At 36.6% G+C, this 22,336-nt stretch overlaps 1 protein-coding gene across 3 annotated transcripts in view; it reads left to right on the top strand.

Moving 5' to 3' along the window:
• The window catches only part of LOC121319954 (myoD family inhibitor domain-containing protein-like), a 146,771-nt gene that overhangs the window by 13,764 nt on the left and 110,671 nt on the right, over positions 1-22,336 (top strand). For all 3 annotated transcript variants that reach the window (XM_041257955.1, XM_041257954.1, XM_041257956.1), the window contains one exon: positions 17,315-17,590. In XM_041257955.1, the coding sequence (XP_041113889.1) occupies positions 17,315-17,590 (276 nt within the window). The remainder of the gene's footprint in view (positions 1-17,314; positions 17,591-22,336) is intronic.

Raw genomic sequence — 22,336 nt, 5'->3', positions numbered from 1 at the left:
GTTTTGCCTTACAGAGGCAAGTGGAAGTATGATCCAAGACTCTGACAATGGCATATTAACTAACACAGGACTGTGCTAATGTTCACAACATTGTGAAATGGGCGTATTTGTGGCCATGCAGTGTTTCTTTTCACGATATAGAATATGTAGCAGGTTTCTGTGGGTTTTCATTTCCTACATTTTATCCAACATTTTTTTCAGTTATTTTACATTCCTCCCCCACCCCCTACCCAAAGTTTCACATCCCCAAAAATAGTTTCTCAGATTTGAGTTTCGTTCATCCTCACTCCAGACTCAAAACAGAATTATGCTTTGATACCAATTTGAATTTTTGAACATTTTAAAGTTAGGTACTGAATTATCTTAAGAGGTTGAGCTTCACAATAAATTTACAAGACAATGGTGCAATAGATATTTTAATTCAAGTAGATTATTTCTGGTAACTTGCATTTAAAAATGGTTCTTTTACAACCTCAGTAACCGTGTGCTTTTTTAAGAAACCAAGTTAAACCATTTATGGTTTAATTGTTTTGGTACACTTACATTTTATTTGGTTTGTGGATTTAGTTTACTTTATTCACTTTGCAGCACAGGTACATCTCAATAGTGCAAGCACTGATACAAAGAAAGCCATAACCGTTGTCGATTTTATTGTAGACTGCAGATGGAACCAGCGGCAGCCCCAGTTTGATATTGGAAGAAGATTACATTTTGTTTTGCAACCGGGTTTAATGGTGCAGAAGGAAACCTGGAATAACTGGTAAAATACCAGTTTCTTCAACTTTTCGCTAGCTTAGGCCAGTCAGTGAAAGAAGCTGTATGATAAGTGACCCTTTAATACTGTCAGTCCACTGACAATACCACAGACAAAGACTAGGGTATTGTAAAGTAAGTAGTAGGCATTTCTCCTTAATATTTAACCCCAATACATGTTGGATATGATTTAAAATCCAGTCCCTTTTTATATAGTTATTTTATTGTTCATTTTAAAGAATAATTCATTAGAGGGTGGAACGTGGATTGTCGTGGTTTATAATCCCTGTGTTTTTAATTTTGAATAATATGAACTCCAGTTCAAGAATTTTGTTATGAGCGGTGATTTGTTACGTGGGTTAGTTCTTGGAATTCAGTTAAGTGGCATAAATAGTGATTTAATTGCCTATCAGTTCTGTCTTCATAATAGCTTTGCAATATCAAGCTATTTTTAATTATATAGTTCACAATGTGTTGGCTAATTGCAATATATAATAACATGAAGTACTTGTGTTAAGGTTTCTTACCTCTTACCATAATGGCAGTTTAGTTATTTGATGACCATGTTATTCACTGAGATGTCTTGAGCACTTGAAGTGCTCTTCAGGTTGGTGAAAGTGCTGGAGAATATATATATATATATATATATATATATATATATATATATATATATATATATATATATATAATGTGTGTGTGTGTGTGTATAGTGCCTTGCAAAAGTATTCAGACCCCCAATTCTCTCATATTACTGAATTACAAATAATACATTGAAATTTCGTTCTGTTTGATATTTTATTTTTAAACACTTAAAGTCAAAACCAATTATTGTAAGGTGACATTGGTTTTATGTTGGGAAATATTTTTAAGATGATGAGAAGCATCCCCACATGATGCTGCCACCACCATACTTCACTGTAGGGATGGTGTGTCTTGAGGCATGGGCAGTGTTAGGTTTGCGCCACACATAGCGCTTTGAGTTTTGGCCAAAAAGCTCTATCTTGGTCTCATCTGACCACAAAACCTTTTCCCACATCGCAGCTGGGCCACTCTCATGCTTTCTGGCAAACTCCAGACGTGCTTTCAGATGGTACTTTTTGAGTAACGGCTTCTTTCTTGCCATCCTCCCATACAGGCCAGTGTTATGCAGAGCTCTTGATATGGTTCACTAATGCATCATTACTCCACTCCCAGCCACTGAACTCTGTAGCTCCTTCAGAGTAATTGTTGGCCTCTCTGTGGCTTCTCTCACAAGTCTCCTTGTTTGAGCACTGAGTTTTGAGGGACGGCCTTTTCTTGGCAGTGCCTGGGTGGTGTGATGCAGTTTCCACTTCCTGATTATTGATCCAACTGTGCTCACTGGGATATCCAAACACTTGGATGTTATTTTGTACCCTTTCCCTAATCTGTGCATTTGTATTACTTTATCTCTGACTTCTGTAGAATGCTCCTTGGTCTTCATTTTCCTTCAGATTTACAGCCTTACCAATGATCCTTCAGCAGTGGGGTTTTTATCCAGAAAATGTGACAGCAACTTTAATGGTTCACAGGTGGAGACCAATGGTAAGGTAATTGTGTCCTCGTTAGGGCAATTTCTTTCATTGGTGCAAACTGGGAGCTTCCACAGCACAGGGGTTGAATACTTATGCAAGCAAGATATTTCAGTTTTTTATTTTTCTTAAAAATATTTCCCAACATAAAACCAATGTCACCTTACAATAATTGATTCTGAGTTTCAGTGTTTAAAAATAAAATACCGGACAGAACAAAATTTCAATGTACCAAGGGGGTGGGGGGGTGGGTGTGTGTGTGTGTACCTTAAGGTGGCAAATCTATTTAGTTCATTCCATGCAAGTTAAAGAAATGTAAATTATTAAACTTTAGTTTAAGGAATTATTATTATTATTATTATTATTATTATTATTTTATTATTATTAATTATTATTAATAATAAGAATAATAATAAGAATAAGAATAAGAATAATATATTTAATATTGTTATTAACACATATAACTGGCATATAACTAAACAGTGACTGATATTAAGAACACCACCTTTGTAAACTTGTAGATCTGCTTTATCTTTATCTTATTAACATTATTTTTATTATAGGGTGAAGGCATAACACCAGGGGGAAAACACAAGCTAGATTATTGTAGAATTAAAATTTTTTATCTAAAATTGACCCTGTGGTGGCCTTTTACAACGCAATCTTAAAATAAAAATTGTATTACCTGCAATATGCTGTCGCTGTTTTTTATTCAGTAACAGGTTTAATTACTATTTCACATGCTTAAAAAACAAGTATGAATTTAGATGTATTGTAAGTGAGAAGTTGTGTACATTTTTAGGGGCAGATTGTCACTGGGAGCTGAACCCAGCTGAATAATTACATGTGTTGTTAGTTTGAGTACAGTGGGTGTTGGGAGCCCTTTCTGTTCCTATTTGACTGAAACGATATTGTCACTTTGTCAGTGATGAATTGAAACTGATTGTTGTCATGCCACGGTTTAATGGCTATCTTTAGACCCCTGGTACCACTGAAATCATCTGTCAGAACTAAGAGCCCATTAAGACTGGAGGGAGTAATTTTCAAGTGATTACTTAGCGGTAGGACATGGAATCATAAACTGTATAAATCGTGTAGAATGCCAGTGCAAAGGTTGATTAAAATGCCCACAGTCATCCTACCTCTATAATCATTATTTTCTCATTTTGTTGTCCTAGATCTGTGATAAATGTTAACAGGACTGTTATTAATATAGTATTTTAGTTCTCGGATATGAGACCCTCTGCAAGGATATTGATTTGAAGTGTTATATGGTAATACTTCTCAAAAGTTCCTTCAAATCATTTAACAACAGAGTGACGTGCTGCATTTATTGAAAAGCATTGGGTGAGATTGATTTTTTTTTTTTTTTTATTGAGCCTGTAATTTCAGGATTAGTTTGACCAATTTTTAATAGTAATTAAGATGGTTTTGTGACGTTTGGAGATTTAACAAAAATGCCTGTAATTATACAATATTGACAGACGTGGTTTAAATTATTTATTTATTTATTTATATTAATTTGTATTTTCTACTATAATTTATTTTGAAACTTCATTTTTCTAAAGTTGTGTGTGTCTGGTCAGTGATTTTTATTTTACGATTCTTTAAGATGTTTTGAACTTTGCTGTGCTGTTCTGTATTTTCCCTGATCACATGAAATAATAATGCTAGGACAAACCATTGAATTTTCATGTTCGTATATTCGATAATTAATTTAAATATTCGGATATCTGTTTGTTTTTCAAATAGTAATTAAAACCGTTTTATTGCTCTGAACACAGGCAGAGACTGCATAGCGGCAGGGGGCGTGGCCGTGGCTTCTGTGTGTGCTTTTATTTTACAACAAAAAAAATTAAAAATATGCAACACATTAAAACTGGAAAATATCCCAGGAGTAAAGAATAAGTTATGTAGGACTTACTTTACCCCAGTGAATTAACTACAAAACAAAGGATGCCAAATAGCAGTTCAAGTTAAACGTTGTTTTGTTTGTTTCCGAAATAAATAGTACATAAAGTTGACAATGCATTTTATTTTTTCATTCCTTGCCATTGCCGTTTCTTCACAGTAAACAGTGCCATCAACACGATTTGATAAAGTAATAGCATGAGGTTTACTTGTGCCTTTTTGTAGCTGAACAAACAAACGAAAACTGACATTTAACTTTAAGCATTTCAAATAAAACAGAAGAAACTCACAAGCCTAAAGCCAGAATCTCTCTTATGCCGAGTAATCCAGAGCAGAGGTGGGCGGGCTACCTATCCCAGAGAACAGATCAGCTCTGCCTTTTTTTCCCCACTCTGAATGTGTTTGGTGTCTGGCCAGTATTGTTCACTGTTGCGCGATGAGGAGAAACAATCCCTGCTGGTTTCCCCTCCCCCACCCTGGGACCTAAGACCTGGGACCTGGGGCATAGTTCGACCTCTTTACACAGCCTGGACGCGAATTGGCACCATCCATGCTGTTTGACTCATCCTGCATTCTCCCAGCGGCAAGGCTTTAACTGGATGAGCCACTCAGGACCCCCTGGCGTTCACCATCTTAACGGCAACTTTTGGGTCACCTCATTTATATTGCTCTCATTTTCTGTACCTAATAATAGAGAAACTGTTTAATCTAATTGAATCTTGAATGTGTGTGCTCAAAAGACCCCTATCAAACACTTTGGACCTTGTCTTAGGCTTCCAAACAAAAAACAAAAAAAAAACAAAAAACCTGTTTTTTAGATTTAAAATCGTTAACCTTTTTCAGGATCACTACAAACGAACATGTTGGAAAACAACCTCTGGAGATTTTCTTTTGATACTTATCAATATAGCACCTGAGTCTAGTTTTTCTTGATGGTCCGATACTTCAGTATAGCAGTGTAGTGGTTACATTGTGTTGCATTTATCATATTAATATATCCTTGTTTGTATGACATGTTAAATGTATTCTAATTCACAGCATTAATATGGGTATGCTTTGGCAAAATATTTTGCATTAAAAGAAAATTGCTGCTCATCAGATATTATAATACTTGAATTCTAGGCAGAATTATTAATCACACAAATTTTCTGTTTGAAAATCAGAATATAATTGGTGAGAACTTGCAAATTGCTGAAAGGTTGAGGTCATAAAAATCAAGCTTCAGGTTTAAGTTTGCTTCCTCTTTGTAAAATGTAATTAACCTGAACTGGGAAGTCCAAAGGGGTTATTTTTTCCACTCAATCAGCAGCAAAAATGGCAAATTTGAAATTAGTAAATCCTGGCAGCCGTACATTCTTTGTCATTGTTATCAAGAGAAAGTGATGCTTAGAATATTAATAGCCCTGTTGTGTGTCAGATCTCTGCAGAAGGTTGCATTTAAAGAACCACATTTAAATGATTGTCATAAAGAATTAAAAGTAGTCCATAGCATGTACAGCTGATTAATATTGACTGTTAGTTTATTGAGTGAAAACTTCATCAAAAGACTAAGTACTGCAATAGTACTATATAAACATGTCACATACTGTATCTTTTCTGAAAAATGGTGAGACTGCCGTTATTACAAATTCTGATTATGCATTAACCAGTCCAATCTAATGAAATCCTATCGTCTGTAGTTTCAGTAGTAAGGTACGGTGTACATGAAGTTAGTGTCCCACTTAAGTCGCATCGTTGTCTGTTTCATCATAAATACCATTGTTCACTCAATCGGCTTTATAATCAATTTTCAACTGGAAATATGCAAATGACTTGAATAAACACTAACAAATTGCACTTTTGTATTGTGTTGTATTTTTGTAACTTGTTAAACTAACCTATACAGTGTTAAGTTAGAGATACTGTTATAATTTGAGTGACAGGTTTGAATTCCAAGTGGAAATCTGCAGTCCTGTTGTCATTTGCTGGCAGAAAATTATTTAGGGTGCGCTGATATTTTTCTAATTTCTTTTTGTATAGCGAAACAGTTGTGTCTCTTCACAACACTGTTTTTTAAGGAAAAAAAACCCCAGAAAAAACAGAAACTAGTGGCCATGCCTCTGTCCTGTTAAATGTGGCTTCTCGTGACTCTGCTGAACACATCACATCTTGAAAGGTCATTACTCACCAGTACACAGATACTGTGCACCTAATCTACAGTAGAACAAGGTTAGTTTAAAGGCTAGTCAGGGGTGTCCATATTATTGTTAGCAAGGGGTGTATCTTTTAACTTACTGTCAACATGGGCCATTCATCAGCTGAGGCTGGTTTGAGGACTCTATAATGGATAGGGTGGGCTGGCTGCATGTCTTCCGAGCTTAACAAGATGAATCTGAAGAGCTTATCATCTGTGGACAGATTACAAGAAGTAACATCCTTTATCTCCTAGACAAGAGACGTGTCCCCTAAACTTGTGGGGATTTTATAAGTACATTATTTTCCGGGCGGCCTATGACCTGTTCAGAAACGCATAGAACTTTCCACCCCATCTCGGCCATAACTCACACCTGCCGTTTCCACCTATTCAACATCCGCAAGATATGCCCCTCCATTTCCTTTTCTGCTACTAAACTCCTGGTCCACTCTCTCATCTTCACCTGTCTTGACTACTGTAACTCCCTCCTCCTTCGCCTCCCCTCTTACGCTTTTACACCATTACGACAAATTCAGAATGCCTCTACCTGTATTATGTTAAACTTCCCCTGTTCCTTCCATACCTCCCCTCTCCCCCTCCAGCTACACTGGCTCCCTGTCTTATCTTTGTGTACAAATCTCTCCATGGTCTTGCCCCACCTTCTCTGGCTGCACTGATCACCTACAATGTCCCCCCCCCCCCCCCCCCCCCCCCCCCCCCCCCCCCCCCCCCACATCCCTGACGCTCCCAATCCCTATTGTCCCTCTCTGTCCCACCCTCGCACTGTGCCCAATCCTGTTCTTTTTCCCTTCTTGCTCCCCTTCACTGTGTAGTTTCGTTTCTCCCTCAAAACATATCTGTTCTTCCTAGCCCATCCTACTGATAAACTTGGCACCTGACCTCCTGTTATGACCCTACTTGCCTGACCCTGACCTAGCCTCTGGCCCTCTGCTTTCATTTAACCCTTAACGGTCCATTTATTCTGCGCCTGTCAGGCGTGTCAGGTCCAATTTATGTTCACACACTGTTTTAAGTTTTTTTTTTTTTCACAGTAAAGCAGGTTTAAAAGGCACTGCATATCAATAATTAACTTAATACTGCATCTCCAGCCAAGCCCCACCCCTTGTTCGCTGTATTTATCACATACCTCTTCATAGTCATGCATACTGATAAACCCTCCCCTGATCACTCATTTTATCACCAAACTCATCAATGATGCGATCCAAGTCATTATTTTATTACTATAACATCTCAAAAAGCTCTGTAAATGTTTGTGATATTCTTTTTTTTTTTTTTTTTAAATGTCTGTGTTGGGTCTTTGGTGCAGGGCCTCTGTATTGCTCAGATTGTCCATTTTTGGTTTCGGTCTCTCTCAGCCATTGAAAGGTTTTCTTGGCTTTTTCCGGAGAAAAAACAACCAGAAACCTGTGTCTGACATCTTTTTGATGTTGCACAGGGTCCGACATCAGACCGGAAAGGGGAAATTGTAATGTCGGACCTTTTCCGACATAGGACCGCAAAGGGTTAAGCAACAAATCTGTATCTCCCCACCGCAGCCCAATAAACTTACATTCTTTCTTCATACATTTTTCTTGGTTTGTACCATTTTTGTTTAAACTTGTAAAGTGCCTTTGCTAAAGGTCCTATAAAAATGTAAATAAATAAAATATATGGATGTTGTAATATGCATTGGCTTAAAAAAAAACAAAAACAAAAAAAACTGTTTTTGCTAATTATGTGGATTTGTTTTGATGGTATACTTCTTTTAAGGGACTTCTTACATGTTCCTTTCTTTCATTTTTAATTTGAAAAACAATAGCTGAAGTAAAAGGTCTGCCCAGCCAAAAACCAAGACCACAAGTCCCATGGTACTTGTCAAGAAATGGGCCAGACTTGTGTGGAGTTGTATCAGAAGGATGTGCTGCCCATGTGTTTTGAGGCTGCAGAAAGTGATCCTGGAAAATTGTACTTGTCAATTTATTGTTTTCTTGACATCCTGTCCAAGATACTGTCAAAACCTAAGATGCTCGTGGCAGACCTCTGGTCTTCCATTGTGAACACACGTCTGCTTACAATACACAGGGGTTTGGTCACATTGTTCAGTTAAAAAATATTTTAAAACATCTGGTGGAAATATAAATAAGAGGTAAAGACATGGAACTGTCTTAACATCACACAGATTTTTTATTTTTTTTTCCCCAGATTTAGTTGGAAATGTGCACAACCTAGATTTTAAAGAAGACTGCTTTGGGTTATAAAATGATGCTGGTCAAATGGATCTCCTTTTTTCTTTTTTGGGAGGAGATACTTTTGAAGAAAATGTATGTAATTCAAATAATGTCTGTTTGATTTTGCTCTTTTTTTATGAATCTATACAGAGTGTATAATAATATGGGAGGTGTTCTAATTTATATCTACGCTACAGATAATCAGCATACCAACTTGAGTTCTTGAATTTAAATTTGTATATATTAAGAAAATGTATTCCTGTTTTTTTTTTTTTTTTTTTTTAGCACCTAACCTAAACAAAACATATTTATGCATACTAAAAACAACAGGCACAAACTAGGTGGAGTCATACATGGAACAGGTGCAGGGTGACAGGACAGATGTAAATTTATAGTATTTATTAATTCACCCCCGCATGTTATAACAAGCAGATGGCCTAGATCCAGTTTATAGTGTGTGTGGAAAATGTCTTTTGGGTGTTAGCAAAAGGGTACTTATTCATGGACTAAAATGTATCTTGGTGCCAGAGAGAATTTAAAATATTTATTTCCATTCATCATGCCCTCTCGTTTGACATGACATTTGCATTGTGTAAAATACAACATGTTTTGAGGACACGCTTGTGCTGTAATCTTTTACCTCTGATGATCCTGCTCAGCTACAAGTGAGGTGAGTGTGCAGTCCTTCACTAGCCAAAAAGACTGGTCTACACCTCAGTGTCATCCATAATTATAAAACACTTAATAGTGCTGAATTAAGAAATATTAAAAGAAACATTTTAGTCAATGTTTGTCATTTGAAATTATTCTGTTTTAGTTTAGTATTTCTAAATATACTGAGCATCAAAAGAAACTTATCACTTCTATTTGAGCATCAAAAGAAACATCCCTCATATTTGAATAAAATTCACTAGATGTGATTGGAAAATGACAAACTATTTTAGAGCAGGTGCAGTGAATTTTTTATAGTGCTGATTTAACAATTGACGTCACGAAGATGCTACAAAATTATCTGTCAGTCTTGGGCAGGTGTTGTGACTCTTGGTCTCCCAGTTCGTGGCCTGTCATTGACAGTGTGTGTCTGGTTATTCCGTCTCACCAGGTTTGAAATTGCTGGCTGTGAGCACCCAAGACGGCGAGCCACAGTGCGCTGCCCTAGTCCAGCCTCCAACATGCCGATTGTACGAAGGGTCTGCTCTCGACAGACGTGGCATTTTTTTTTTCTGTGGTTTTATTGCTTTTATTCAAGCTTGCAATTCAGCAGCTGAATTCAACTGAAAAAGAGCTATGTGTGGTATGTGAGATGAATAATACAGCAGCTCCTGAGTTTCTATTTAAAAGTTTTAGACAGCAAATAGTAAACAAACCAGATTATGTGTGCGCATGCACAGTGATCTGTATGGAAGGCCATCTGGGACAAAAATGCGTTGTACTGCTTTAAAGCGAGTCAGAATGTCATGGGACAAAAAAGCCAAGCACTTCATCCTGAAATGCCTAACTTAAACAGATTTAAAGATGATTTTTGTATAGACTGTATATTAGATAGATCTATCTATATATTTTGTTGTGACCTTCAGTTATGTAGAATGTAATAAATGAGAACCAAACTGGTGGGTTTTTTCCCCTTCACTATACAACGCCATTTCCACATTTGAAGTGTTTAACGTTAAGTTTCAGTTTTTGTTTGCTTGTTCAGCTACAAAAAGGCACAAGTAAACCTTATGTTACTACTGTACTTTATGAAAATGTGTCTGGCTGCTGGTTACTGTGAAGAAATGACAATGGCAAGGAATGAAAAAAATGAAATAGTTTGTTGTCAACTTTATGTACTATTTATTTCTGGAAAAAACAAAACAATGTTTAACTTGAATTGCTATTTGGCATCCTTTTGCTTTGTAGTTAATTCACTGGGATAAAGCAAGTCCTACACAACTTATTCTTTACTCCTGGGATATGTTTTAACGTGTTACATATTGTAACGTCATGCTGTAAAATAAAGGCACACACACGGGCCACTGCCACGCCCCCCTGCCCGTGCTTCTGTGCTGTCTCTGAATGCTTTCAGAGCAATATAATGGCTTTTATTACTTTTTCAAAAATGAACAAATATTTAAATTGAGTGAATATCCGAACATGAAAATCCTGTGTTCCTCCCAGCACTAATTCATGCAAAAATGTCCTCCAGTGGACAACTACAGCGAAAGGGGAAAAAGACAGCAACTGCTGTTCAAATCAAGTACATATCCACATAGAGTTAAATAAAAGCAATAGTCTTTATTTCAGATCTTTTAAAATTTCATAGCGAACACGTTTCGACCCATAGGTCTTCTTTGAAGAAACGTTAGCTATGTTTGCTGTGAAGTTTTAAAGATATGACTCTACAGCAGCTGATACCAATGTATGTATGTGATGTAATGATTGAGAGAAAAACTTTGCGACAAGTAGAACAGGCTGCCAATGTTCTCTACAGCATTGAATTTCATTAATTTATCATGTAATTCTCTGAGCTTGATCGATCTCTTTGAAACAAACAAACAAAAAAAAAGCTTTCCTTGGCACCTTTGTTGCCTTGAAACGAAGGCCAATAAATAAAGTACATTTCAGGTGGAGGAGCTGAAACAAAACATAAGTTGGCAGGTTGTGGTGAATGGTGAAAAACTGTGTTTATTTTGTCTGTAAAGTATGTGGATTAGGGAGTAAAGCTGCAAAAGTTTAAGTAGGTTCTGCTACAGGTAGAACTACAGCAATTGCCTCAGAACCACACAAATATTAGTTTGTGTTATTGCAGATCCCAAATTGTAAAATTAGGTAATGGACAATTTGCCACTGTCTAAAGTTATTCTATTTAGTGTGATATAGCACTGGCTAGTGCTGGTTTGCACTCAGTGACCCAGACATAGAAACTGTAAGTTTTTAGCACTTGTGTGCAATTTTATTATTCACAAAATAATAAAACAAAACACTAACTCCCTAAGTTGTTTCGCGGTTCAACAAAAAACACTTATTACACACCAAGGTTCACACAGTACCTTTAAATTTACTTTGACCACACATGTCTCTTCTCATGCTGCACACTTATCATCCAGGTTTCACACAGACAGCCTCTCTACTCCAACACCTCTTCATACTGGGAACAAAGGCCAACTTGTGTGCCATGTGGCTGAGGCTTGATTGATTGCCAATTACCCGATTTATACCTCAACAACATTCCAGGTAAGGACTAGTTAAGGCAGGATTGCTTTTTCCCTGCCAACCACAACTCACCCGTGCATACATATGCACTTTTCTCTCCATTCCCCCACCTTGCCACATTAGTAAGACTGTACAATAAATTCTCTATCTGGATAATGGTGCCAAAAAGTTAATTGGATCCAGATTTGGATAATATCTTGATAGCTGTTGTTTACTGGAATATTTAGGACATTTGTAAGGTTATTTAGAAAGCATGTTGTGAGGGTTATGTAGTGGTTTCCATATAGCTATTTATATTTTCTTGACTTGCCAGAACAGGAAAGGGAATTGTTTGCTGCCAGCCTATTTTTGTTTCTCCTTTACACAGCATGGTTCTGAAACCTCTGTAAACCTGGAGACACATTTTGTGAACCAGTGATTCATTTTTATAGTTTTGTCGTCTTTTAAACAGTAGCAAGGAAATGTCTTCTAGAAAGTTAAAAAAAAAAAAATTGTTTTAAAGAATTGAAGCATTCTTTAAAACATATTTTTCATATCCCTTTAGCACTACTGCAGTCAATATCTCAGTGCTGCTAGCACCAGCTCTTTCTTTTAGTCGAGTTCTTAATCAGTTACACCGATGTTTCTGTCCCCTGTGGTGATGAATGATTTTATCTATATATATATTTTTTTCTTGTGTCATTCAGATGTACAATTTTTAATTAAACATTCAGTTCCTGGGGATGATTGTAAAAATGTCTAATGTGTGTGTTTTAAAATGGCTTTCAAAATGCAGTATTAGAGTACCAATGTGGGTTTTTTCATAGTTTATAAATAAATAAGTAAATAAAATATCCATTAGTATCTTCAAAAAAATCTATCCGTCTGTCTAAATAAAACTTGTGGCCGGAGCAGCTGAGCATAAAATTACTCTCGCTGTAATTTCCATAATTTAAATGCAGGAGGCCATTTTTAATTTTCAAGCTTTGTTTTCCTGGGTTGCAGGTGATGTAGCAAAAGGTTTGTGTGGCTTCTGCTGTGCTGGTCAAGGAGTGTGCTGCACGCTTCGTTCAGGATATTGACTTAAAACGGTTTGTTAAATTAGTAAATGGTTAGGCATGCAGACAGCAAATGAATACATGGAGGTTTGCAGGTGGTCTTGAAACTCAAAAAGACATCTGCTTTAAATAATGGAGCTTCCAAAGAGGATAATAAGCTTTATACATGCAAGTAGTGTTTTAAAATCTCCAAATATAAAAGTTGGCATTGAGATCTTCCTCGGAAGATGTAAAATATCAAATTTGCATTTTGTGTTTGACATGGATACGGTTAACATTGTAGCTGTACTGCAATTTAAAATTCAGTTTCAGTAATCTACCATTGTACTTACGATTAGAATCTTATTTTCTTGTCTCATACTACACATGACTTGGTTTAGGGATGTTTACAGTTTAAGGAGGCAGTGTGGTCCAGTGGTTGTTACAGTTAAAGTCCAGGGCTTGTAACCAGAAGGTCAGAGCTTCAAATCCCACCTACCCCAATGACTGACTCACTGTCTGCCCCTGAGCAAGTCACTTAACCTCTTTGTGCTACGTCCTGCGGATGAGATGTTAAATCAATGTCCTGTTGTAAGTGACTCTGCATATAATGCACAGTTCACAGCCTACCTTTGTAAAGTGCTTTGTGATGGTGGTCCACTATGAAAGGCGCTATATAAAGATAAAGATATTATGACATGGTTTAATAAATACTAATATGAACATTAAGCATCGGAATGTGTTGCATGTGTTTGTAGTCACTGGAAAATACTGACACAGACGGAGCACTGGTGTTGATAAGCCACTTCTAGTGTACTGACACTAGGGTACCAACAATGGTAACCCTAGTGTCACATTTAATAAAGAAACCAAAACAAAACAGCTAAAAATAAAAGTTTGCCACACAAAATGACGAGTGCTGGTCCCACTAAAAGGAATGTCCTGCTTACTGAACCTACTGCTCTACGGTAACCCTCTCTATAATGTTTTGGGATCCACATCCTCTAAGCTGACCTACTTCTGTTCTGTTGCTTCCGAAGTCCTGGCCTCCCAGTGACTCCAGGCCGTTCCAACAGTCCTGGCTGGGCATTCGCCTTCACAGACACCGTCTTGCAGTTAAAGGGTTCCGTGGTAGTAGCTCCTCCAGAGCGGACGTTCACGTCCTTGATGTCAACAAACTCACGTCTGTGAGTCAGTGGCATTGCAATCACCCTGAGCTTCCCCGGGCACGCCCCCAAGCCAATCCGGAACTCCCGATCAGCTTAGCGCAGGGCGAGCCTCCTGCTTAGCTGGTCGCTTAGCAACGCGTGTCCGGCTTTGCGTCGCATCTGATTTCTTCCAGGCACACACACACACTCCACGAACCAGTGACAGTCACGTGGAATTACAGTGGTGGTTGTGATTCCTGCTTTGGATCAAATCACAGTTCAGATCAAGTTTTTTATTTTGTCTTTTATAGCAGGGGTTCCCAAACATTTTTACCTGTTCAGCTGCATTAGGCACTGTGGCCCACTTAGCACTCCTTCGGAAAATGTCAAATTAAAAACATGTTAGATGTTTAAACCTGTAACAGTATAAGTAAACCTAATCTAAACGGACCTTTATTGATTTGAATAAATATTGTGAAAGATGGAAATCACACAGAACATGCACTGAGTGAAAATACATTTTTTTGAAACATTTTCATTTTAGTAAATAATATAAATTGCAAAAACTAAACAGATGTTTATCAAACCTTTAAATTAGGTATCTTTGTATAATTAAAAATTTTAGAAATACAGTTATTTTTCATGGTCATCAAACAAGAAAATGCATTATTCCCATTCATAAATACCTGAACAGGAATCACTTTTGAGTAAAACCAGTACAATGTGCACAAAAAACATGACTCTTAAATCCTAATTTCTGAACACTGTGTAACTAAAACGTCCATACGTTACCTCTCAAGCTGAACTGTCAAGCACAGAAAATATGAATGCGCACACTACAGAAGGAAACGAGAGCCTTGCATAAGTTACTTTTTTTGCCTCGAGTCTGTACAACCAAATTCAAAATTCAAACTCACATTCATCAACACCCCTCCCCCCAAAAAATCAGAGCTTACCCAAAAGAACACTTATGAAAATAAATCCATCTGCAGCGAAATTTGGTTTATTTTATTTTCCAGCAAAACATTCTAGCTTTATTTCAAGATGACTGTGAACAAGACAGTAATCAATAAAATGAAGTATATCCAAACATTTTAATAAATCAATTGCTGTTATGTAACAGTACTTATCGGTTTGATTAATAACTTGATTTAGTTAATATTGAAACATACATCGAAGTACTCTATTTTAAATGTTAATAGCTAATTAGTCACAGAAACGTATTCATCATAGGCATCAAATGAAATGTTTAAATGAATGTTATCAAGTACAAAAGTTAGTATGAAAATGTTTCTACAAAAGTAAAAGCCCATTCCACCACCTCAAAACTGAGCTCATGGTGCAAATGCATTCAAACTCCTGTAGCTGCCTTTTTTGTTCTTTTATACTTTGCAAAACGTATTCTTTGGTAGCAGATTCGGCATACTGTAAGTTTTATTAATACTGAACACAAGGTTTACATCTGCCAGCAGAGCGATCATATGACCTTAACACTGCCCTATTGTCAGATAGGCAATCTGTTAGCTCTGATTTGTGAATTTCTACTCCCTTGCTACACTTTATTTTTCATAGAATGTCATTGCTCCTTCGGACCACAGTTTGGGAACCCCTGTTTTATAGTATGGTATGTTTTAAAAAAACACAATCATTTTAATACATTATTTAAATGTAAATATGTGGAATTAGCTATTTTAAATTTATATAACAGAAAAAGGACTTGAACAGAGGAGTAATTTGAAACATTTAAACTGTGGTCAAATGTACAGGTCAAAGGCTTTTAGAGAAAGATTTGCAAAGCTATTTTTAGGATAAAATATGCGTGCTTATCAGATGCATCCTGTGTAACGCCTTGCTAAAGTGGTGGGGCTAGATTTAATTCAATAATGGCATGTGGTGATAGACACAACTATGTAGTGTGATGTAATGTATTCAGAAAGTTCAGGTATCTTGCAAAATGTCACTTTCATAAATATAGATCTGTTAAATGCTGTACTTACCTGATACTGTGTATGATGCACTGCAAAATGCAGAGCTTGTAAAAAAAAAAAAAAAAAAAAAAAACCCTTCAATATACAAAAAAAAAAATGAATAATTCAGAAGGACTCACATCATATATGTTCCATTGTATCTTTTATAATGCAGATGGAACGTAACATTGGGTTCCCAGTAGAGCTGAATGTGCACAAGTTTCACTTCTGAAAATGCCACTGTTCCATTTTATCAGATGGTCTGTGGTTGGCTTTTCAGAGCTGTCACATGTAAAGATTGGAAGAATAAGAGCTGCGGTAAGGCAGTGTGAAAGGACTGCATCATTAGCTGGAGGAGGAGGGTTTCTCTAATACACCTGAATGCAGTACAAGTGCAAATGCAATCTACGTTCTCATACGATTGTTGGTTATACATGTGAACAAAGACTACTGAGACAGTGATCATGTACTTTAAAGAATGATTGCTTTGAATAAATATATTGTAAAATGCCAAGTAAGACAACAGATAGTTTCATAAGAACACCGTGTTCCAGGTGTGATATGCATAGCTTTTAATATGTGGTTTTTTTTAAATAAAAATATTAGTGAAATGCATGAATTTGTTAACAAAACCTTATTGAAACATTTTAAGCGAGAGGTGTTTAGATGTTTTCTTTTATGTTCAACTAATCATTGAAAAAGAGTATAGCAGAGATGTAATTCCCTGCCATAGCACATGCTAAAAAGACATGAGATCATATTGATTTTCAAAAGATAATCAAAATCCAATGATTAAGTGAGAGATGGAATTGAATCTTGTTCATAATTTACCAGCTCAACTATTACCTCTATTTTAAAAGGACAAGTAAAAGTTTTTTCTATATATACAAATCTGACACCTTTTAATATACATCCAAGTAATGACAAATGTTAGCTCAGTTTTGAATTTCCAAACTGATAAACTTGTGTTCAGGGATGATGCAGAACAACAAAAATGTAGTCATTGATCACAAAAGCCACGAGTTTGAATAATAATAATTATTATAGTTTTCTTCCATGCAAACTTAATTTTTTTTTTTTTTTTTTTTTCTGAAAGCTATATGTGATTAGAATAGTATATATTTAAAAAAGTATAATTATTTTTCAGGAATATTTGTTATTTAACAGGGGAGTGTGACAAAACATATTGGTTATATGTATATACTGTATAGATATGTTTCTGTACAATCTTGATCTTTTAATCTGGTCAGCAGCCAAAACGGCAATTATGAATCTTAAACAGCAGTGCTATTTTAAAGGGCTTCAATTGTTTTAAAAACAGTCTTGATAATTTGATTATAACATTATCTAAACTTTTTGTGTTTCTTCTTCTTCAGCCCAACCTCAAGCCCTGCCTCAGCCAATTGCTTCAGCACTGGAACAGAGTGAGGAAAAAACTGGCAAGCTGCAAAATGGCCACGCAGGTCTGAGTGATGAAAATGGAGTTCACAACGGGGTCACATATGCAAGTGCAGACCACAGAAAACTCTCGGCTCCTGTTTCCCAGAAAATGCACAGAAAACTACAGTCCAGCCTGTCTGTGAGCAGCAATAGTAGCAAAAAGAGCAAAGTCAGCTCCATAAACTCTGAAAAGCCCGGATCATCCCCGGAAGGTATGTGGGGAAACTCTAGACACTCGTTAGCAGTCGGATTCCGCACACAAAATCTGTGGATCCGAGAATTAAAGATACTAGGGCTACGTATATAATTGATCTAAATGGTGGCACATCTAAATACTGCCATCATTTAAATCAAGAGTAAGAAGACTTTCTCTGAAGTTTTTTACACACAGAAATACACTAAAGATTTAGAAGTGAACTATGGCTAGGTTTACAATTTATGGCACCTAGCATGAGATGTCCTTTTTTTTTTTTTTTTAGGATTTTTATGTTGTTGTACTACAGTTTTCTAGATTTATGGAAATGCACTTTTTTTCAGTAAGCAGCGCTACAGTCAGTGTGCTACCTCTATTATCATTGTATATGTAGCCTATTAAATGTCTGATTTATAAGACAAAAAGCCCTAATTGTATGTTTTAAACTGGCATAAATTAGATCCACCACAGTTTAGTTTAGATCAATTATTAGACCCCAATTAATGTTGGCCCCCACTCCCTACCTCCCCTTTCTCATATTTCTGTTTAAGTCTATTATATTTAATTTTATATTTCTTTGAAAGTACCGCTTAATACACCATGAAGTTAGATTTTCCACATTAAAAAATAAATAATAATAATAATCAAAAAATAAATATTCAATTGAAGTATTAAAAAAAAAAAAAAAGCATAACAATATAAACCAGTGAGGAAAATAGTTGTACTGCATTTGAACTTAAAACATAAAACACCTTTACCAGAGAATTTGTTTAATATTCATGATTAGGATGAATAACTTTGAAACTGGATCAAGTGGCTCCTTCATTATTTATACACTTTTCCTTTCTTTTAGCACTATCCTTGGGAACCCAGCATTTTATAATGAGATCTGAGTTATAATGAAGGTGATTTTAAGAGGATTGTTGTTGTTAGTCATGAAGGTGTAAGCTTATAATGAGGGCAGGTGATGGAGATGCCTGTCATGTCTTAGTATTAAAACTGGTTATTTTTAACATGATTTGATGGTTCAAAAAAGTTTCTTGGTAAATTCATGGAGTCATTCATTTAATAATTAGTTGAGGAAAGGCAGTGAAAATTGAATTTCCATTTCGTGTATCTTTCCATTTCCCCTTTTTTCTGTACTTGTATTTTTTTCCTTTTAACAAGTTATTTTCTGGTTGTATACAGAAGAGTTTATTGTGTATTTTACAACAAAGAGGGTTTGTTTATTTTTTGGAATATACTGTTGCAATAGATGCAGTAAAAAAATGGCTTGCGTATTTTTCAAAATGCATTTACTGTATAGCTTAGAGCTAAACAACAAAAGATTATTTAAGCAATTTTTGTTTTGAGGATTGCAAAAAGGACTGTGGGACGAGTCCTTCAATCTGCCTTAAATCACACACTATGTTACATCCTGGTGTTATTTAATGCTATTCAATTATTTAAACCTCAGCTACACAAAATACTAATAAATACACACACACACACACACACACACACACACACACACACCTGTTCTTTATGAAAATATATACCCTGAACTGGTTGTGGTGCTGTGTTGTTGTTTTGCCTTTTTTATATACATATAAAGAGAAACCTTACCTATATGCATATTTTGCTGTGGTAATTTGTTATATTAACTGAGTTTTAGATTATATGGTGTGTGGCTGCTAATTTTGAATTATCTATGTAGTTATAAATGAGGCAACATAATTGAATATGATTCACAAGTGTAGAAAAACTGAGAAATAGCATAGTAACATCAATTTGGATCAAAAACAGGAAAAAATAAACAATGTTTTATCTAAAACAAATATGTTGCATTTCAAATGAGAAAGTAAATAAATGCCATATTTTGGTAATTTACCTATGATTAGAAAAAAAATTGTAAAATAAATAAAACTACATATTTTAACCAATAAATTAAACTGTATTGTTATTTTTAACTGTGAAAGGAAATAACTTTCAAAATAAAGTAGGAATGTGCCAATAATTAACAAGCGTTGCCTAAATCACTTAATTAAAAACTGTATTGTGGTAAACTATTAAAAAGAAATATAACTAGAGAGGTCTAAAGCAAAATGCAGGAAGTAATAAATTATCAGTTTATTGTCCCATGTGCAGAGTAACGTTGTGTTTGAACAGAGTTGAGAGGAAGGATTGTTTTGGCCCACAGAAGAAGAAAAAAGAGGTGATGTTTCCTTTGGCTTGTATTCAGAAAGCACACTTACATTATTGCTGAGGGGGCAATGTGGGATAATAACAATACCCTTTTACAGGCACTAGTTATGCTAGATTGCCTGCACTGTTTTCCTGGATACACCATTGGCTGTGTTTGTGTTGAGGCTCAGGTCCCTTTTAAAACCTTTTAAAAAGTACGGAACCATGCCGAGTGAACCAAACTTTGCACAGAGATGCATGCTTGGCAGTAAATAGGTTAATATGTTGTATAATGTTATTTGACTGATTATTTTATAGAACATTGACATCCCTGTGTTATTTACATAAGACACTACACTAGTTGTAAATGAGTGCAGTTAAGTCTTTTAAAAGACGTAAAGCCTCTCTATCTGTCCAGTTTAATTACAGAATATTTAATTAGGAACTAATTCAATAATTAAGAGATTGCCTCTGCGTGCTGATCTAGACCACAATACAATATTGTGTCAAAGGTTAGTGGTGGGAAAATAAGCTGTTGTCCAACATCTCCAGTATTTTGCAGTCTCTAGCAGCTTCCAGTTGTCCTAGACGAGTTTTGATTTTAATACCTTTTCTTGGCGGTTGCTTCCCTGGAAGGAGAAATGTTATTTTTCATGTGTCATTTATTGCTGGAATTGGTGGCCAAACATCGCAGCACCTGGTCATGGCGCCAAGTAAACCGTCCTTGGCTAAGACTCGCCTTACATCCTGTCAAAATGTGCCTTAAATCTAGCTGGTGATGAACACAAAGGACACCACAGATCCTCTTCTACCCATAGATTAAGGTTCTGTGGTGATGGGAGAACATCATATGTTGCCCTGATGAGGAAACTGATCCTGCTCTGTTTCATTGTCCATAGATCTCGTCGGCCGATCTTGTGGTGTTCCACTTTCCCATCTCATCCGTTCTCCCTGCTTGGCCTGGGAAACTGCCTTTACGCACCTCATCCTTTCGTGCTTTTGCACCTTGTTGATTACTGTCTTTCTCCTTTGAGCTGGGGCTGCTTTGTGCCATGTAGGAGGAGCTGAACTGAGACCAAGGCCTCCTCTTCCACGCTGTGCTTGCCCCCTGATATTACAGATTCAAAGGGCAGACTTTGCATCTTCCACAGCGTCTTTTGCCACCCACTTTCTTCCAGTTTTCAACACAGGTACTGCCTCCCTCTCACATTCATCTTGTGACTCTACCAATGTAATTTCCAGTTGAATCTTAGCACACTTAAATTCCTCAGTTAGAGCTGAGACTGGCAGCTGCAGCATCCCTTTAAAGTCCCAGTCTGCTCAGGCAGCATGGAACTCGTGGAACCATTTCCTGATGTATTGACATTAACTGTTTAAGCTTCCAGCTTCTCTACTGTTGTTAAGGAAACCTCATGTACAGTGAGTAGACTTGGCAGTAGACCAAAGTGAAAGCATCAGAGTAAAGAGCTCAGTAAAGAGCTGCTGCCTGTGCTCTTCAACCCTTGCACTGCTTGTTGCCTCACTTCTCCCACATGAACTGTGTCCTTTAGGTCCCCATCTTACCATCACCCAAGACTTTTCACAGGCATCTCGGCCACTGTTGGTATTGCCTCGCCGTTAATGTAAAACTTCTTATCCACTACTTTACCTCTAATTATAGAGATGCTCCTTGACTTAGTGGGCTTGAATTGCATTTGGTACCGTTCAATGTTATTGATAGTTTGCCCAATGCCGATTATTGCAGGCTACTGTTGCAGTCATGATTGTCATGTTATCCATGTATGCTCTAATTAGTGTCGGTCACATTCAAGAAGCCAAGCAATCTCCTCCCACTACCCATTTTGACGCCCTAGTAATTACTTCCATTGCCATGGTAAAAGCCAGTGGAGAAATGGTGCATCCTGCCATTATTCCAATTTGTAGACATTGCCATGTAGTGGTGAATTCTGAAACTGTAAAACAAAATTGCAAATATTCGAAGTAGGCTTTCACTAAGTTTTATTGTCCTCGGTACACTAAAAAAATCAAATGCTGCCCGAAGAAGTTGATGTGGTGATACCGAAATCCAGGAATGTCACATGGAGCTCCTTCCTCTCCTTTTTGGCTGTTTGAATATGCTGCCAGATCACACTGATGTGCTCTAAGCATCCTACGAAACCTGGAATACTGGCTTTCTGTACTTAAGTGTCAATGAAGCAGTTCTTCAGTAGGTAAGCTGACAATCTCTGAGCAACAGTGCTGAAGAAAATCTTGCCTTCCACGCTTAACAGGGAAATGGGGTGAAACTGACCGATATTTGTAGAATCTTTTTCTTTGGATATAAAGACCCCATCTGCTTGGCGCCATGCTCTTGGTACAACCTGTTTTTCCCATGCTACTTTCATCAATTTCCACAGGATTCCACACTCTTGTACACTCTGTACAGAACTCCATTAGGCCCAGGAGATGATGACGCCATTGCCTTTTTCACAGCTTGCTCTACTTCTTTCTACTTGTGTGTGCAGTCCTCCATTTGGTATTATGGTGAATTGATAGGTGGAATGTCTGAAGGAATCGGCATAGGCACCTGTCTTTTTTAATCTGTGTATGTTTCCTTGAGATA

Source organism: Polyodon spathula, chromosome 8, assembly GCF_017654505.1.
Source record: "Polyodon spathula isolate WHYD16114869_AA chromosome 8, ASM1765450v1, whole genome shotgun sequence".
Taxonomy (NCBI): Eukaryota; Metazoa; Chordata; class Actinopteri; order Acipenseriformes; family Polyodontidae; genus Polyodon; species Polyodon spathula.
Note: the sequence above shows the minus strand (reverse complement) of the source record. Positions and strands in the feature narration are given on the sequence as shown.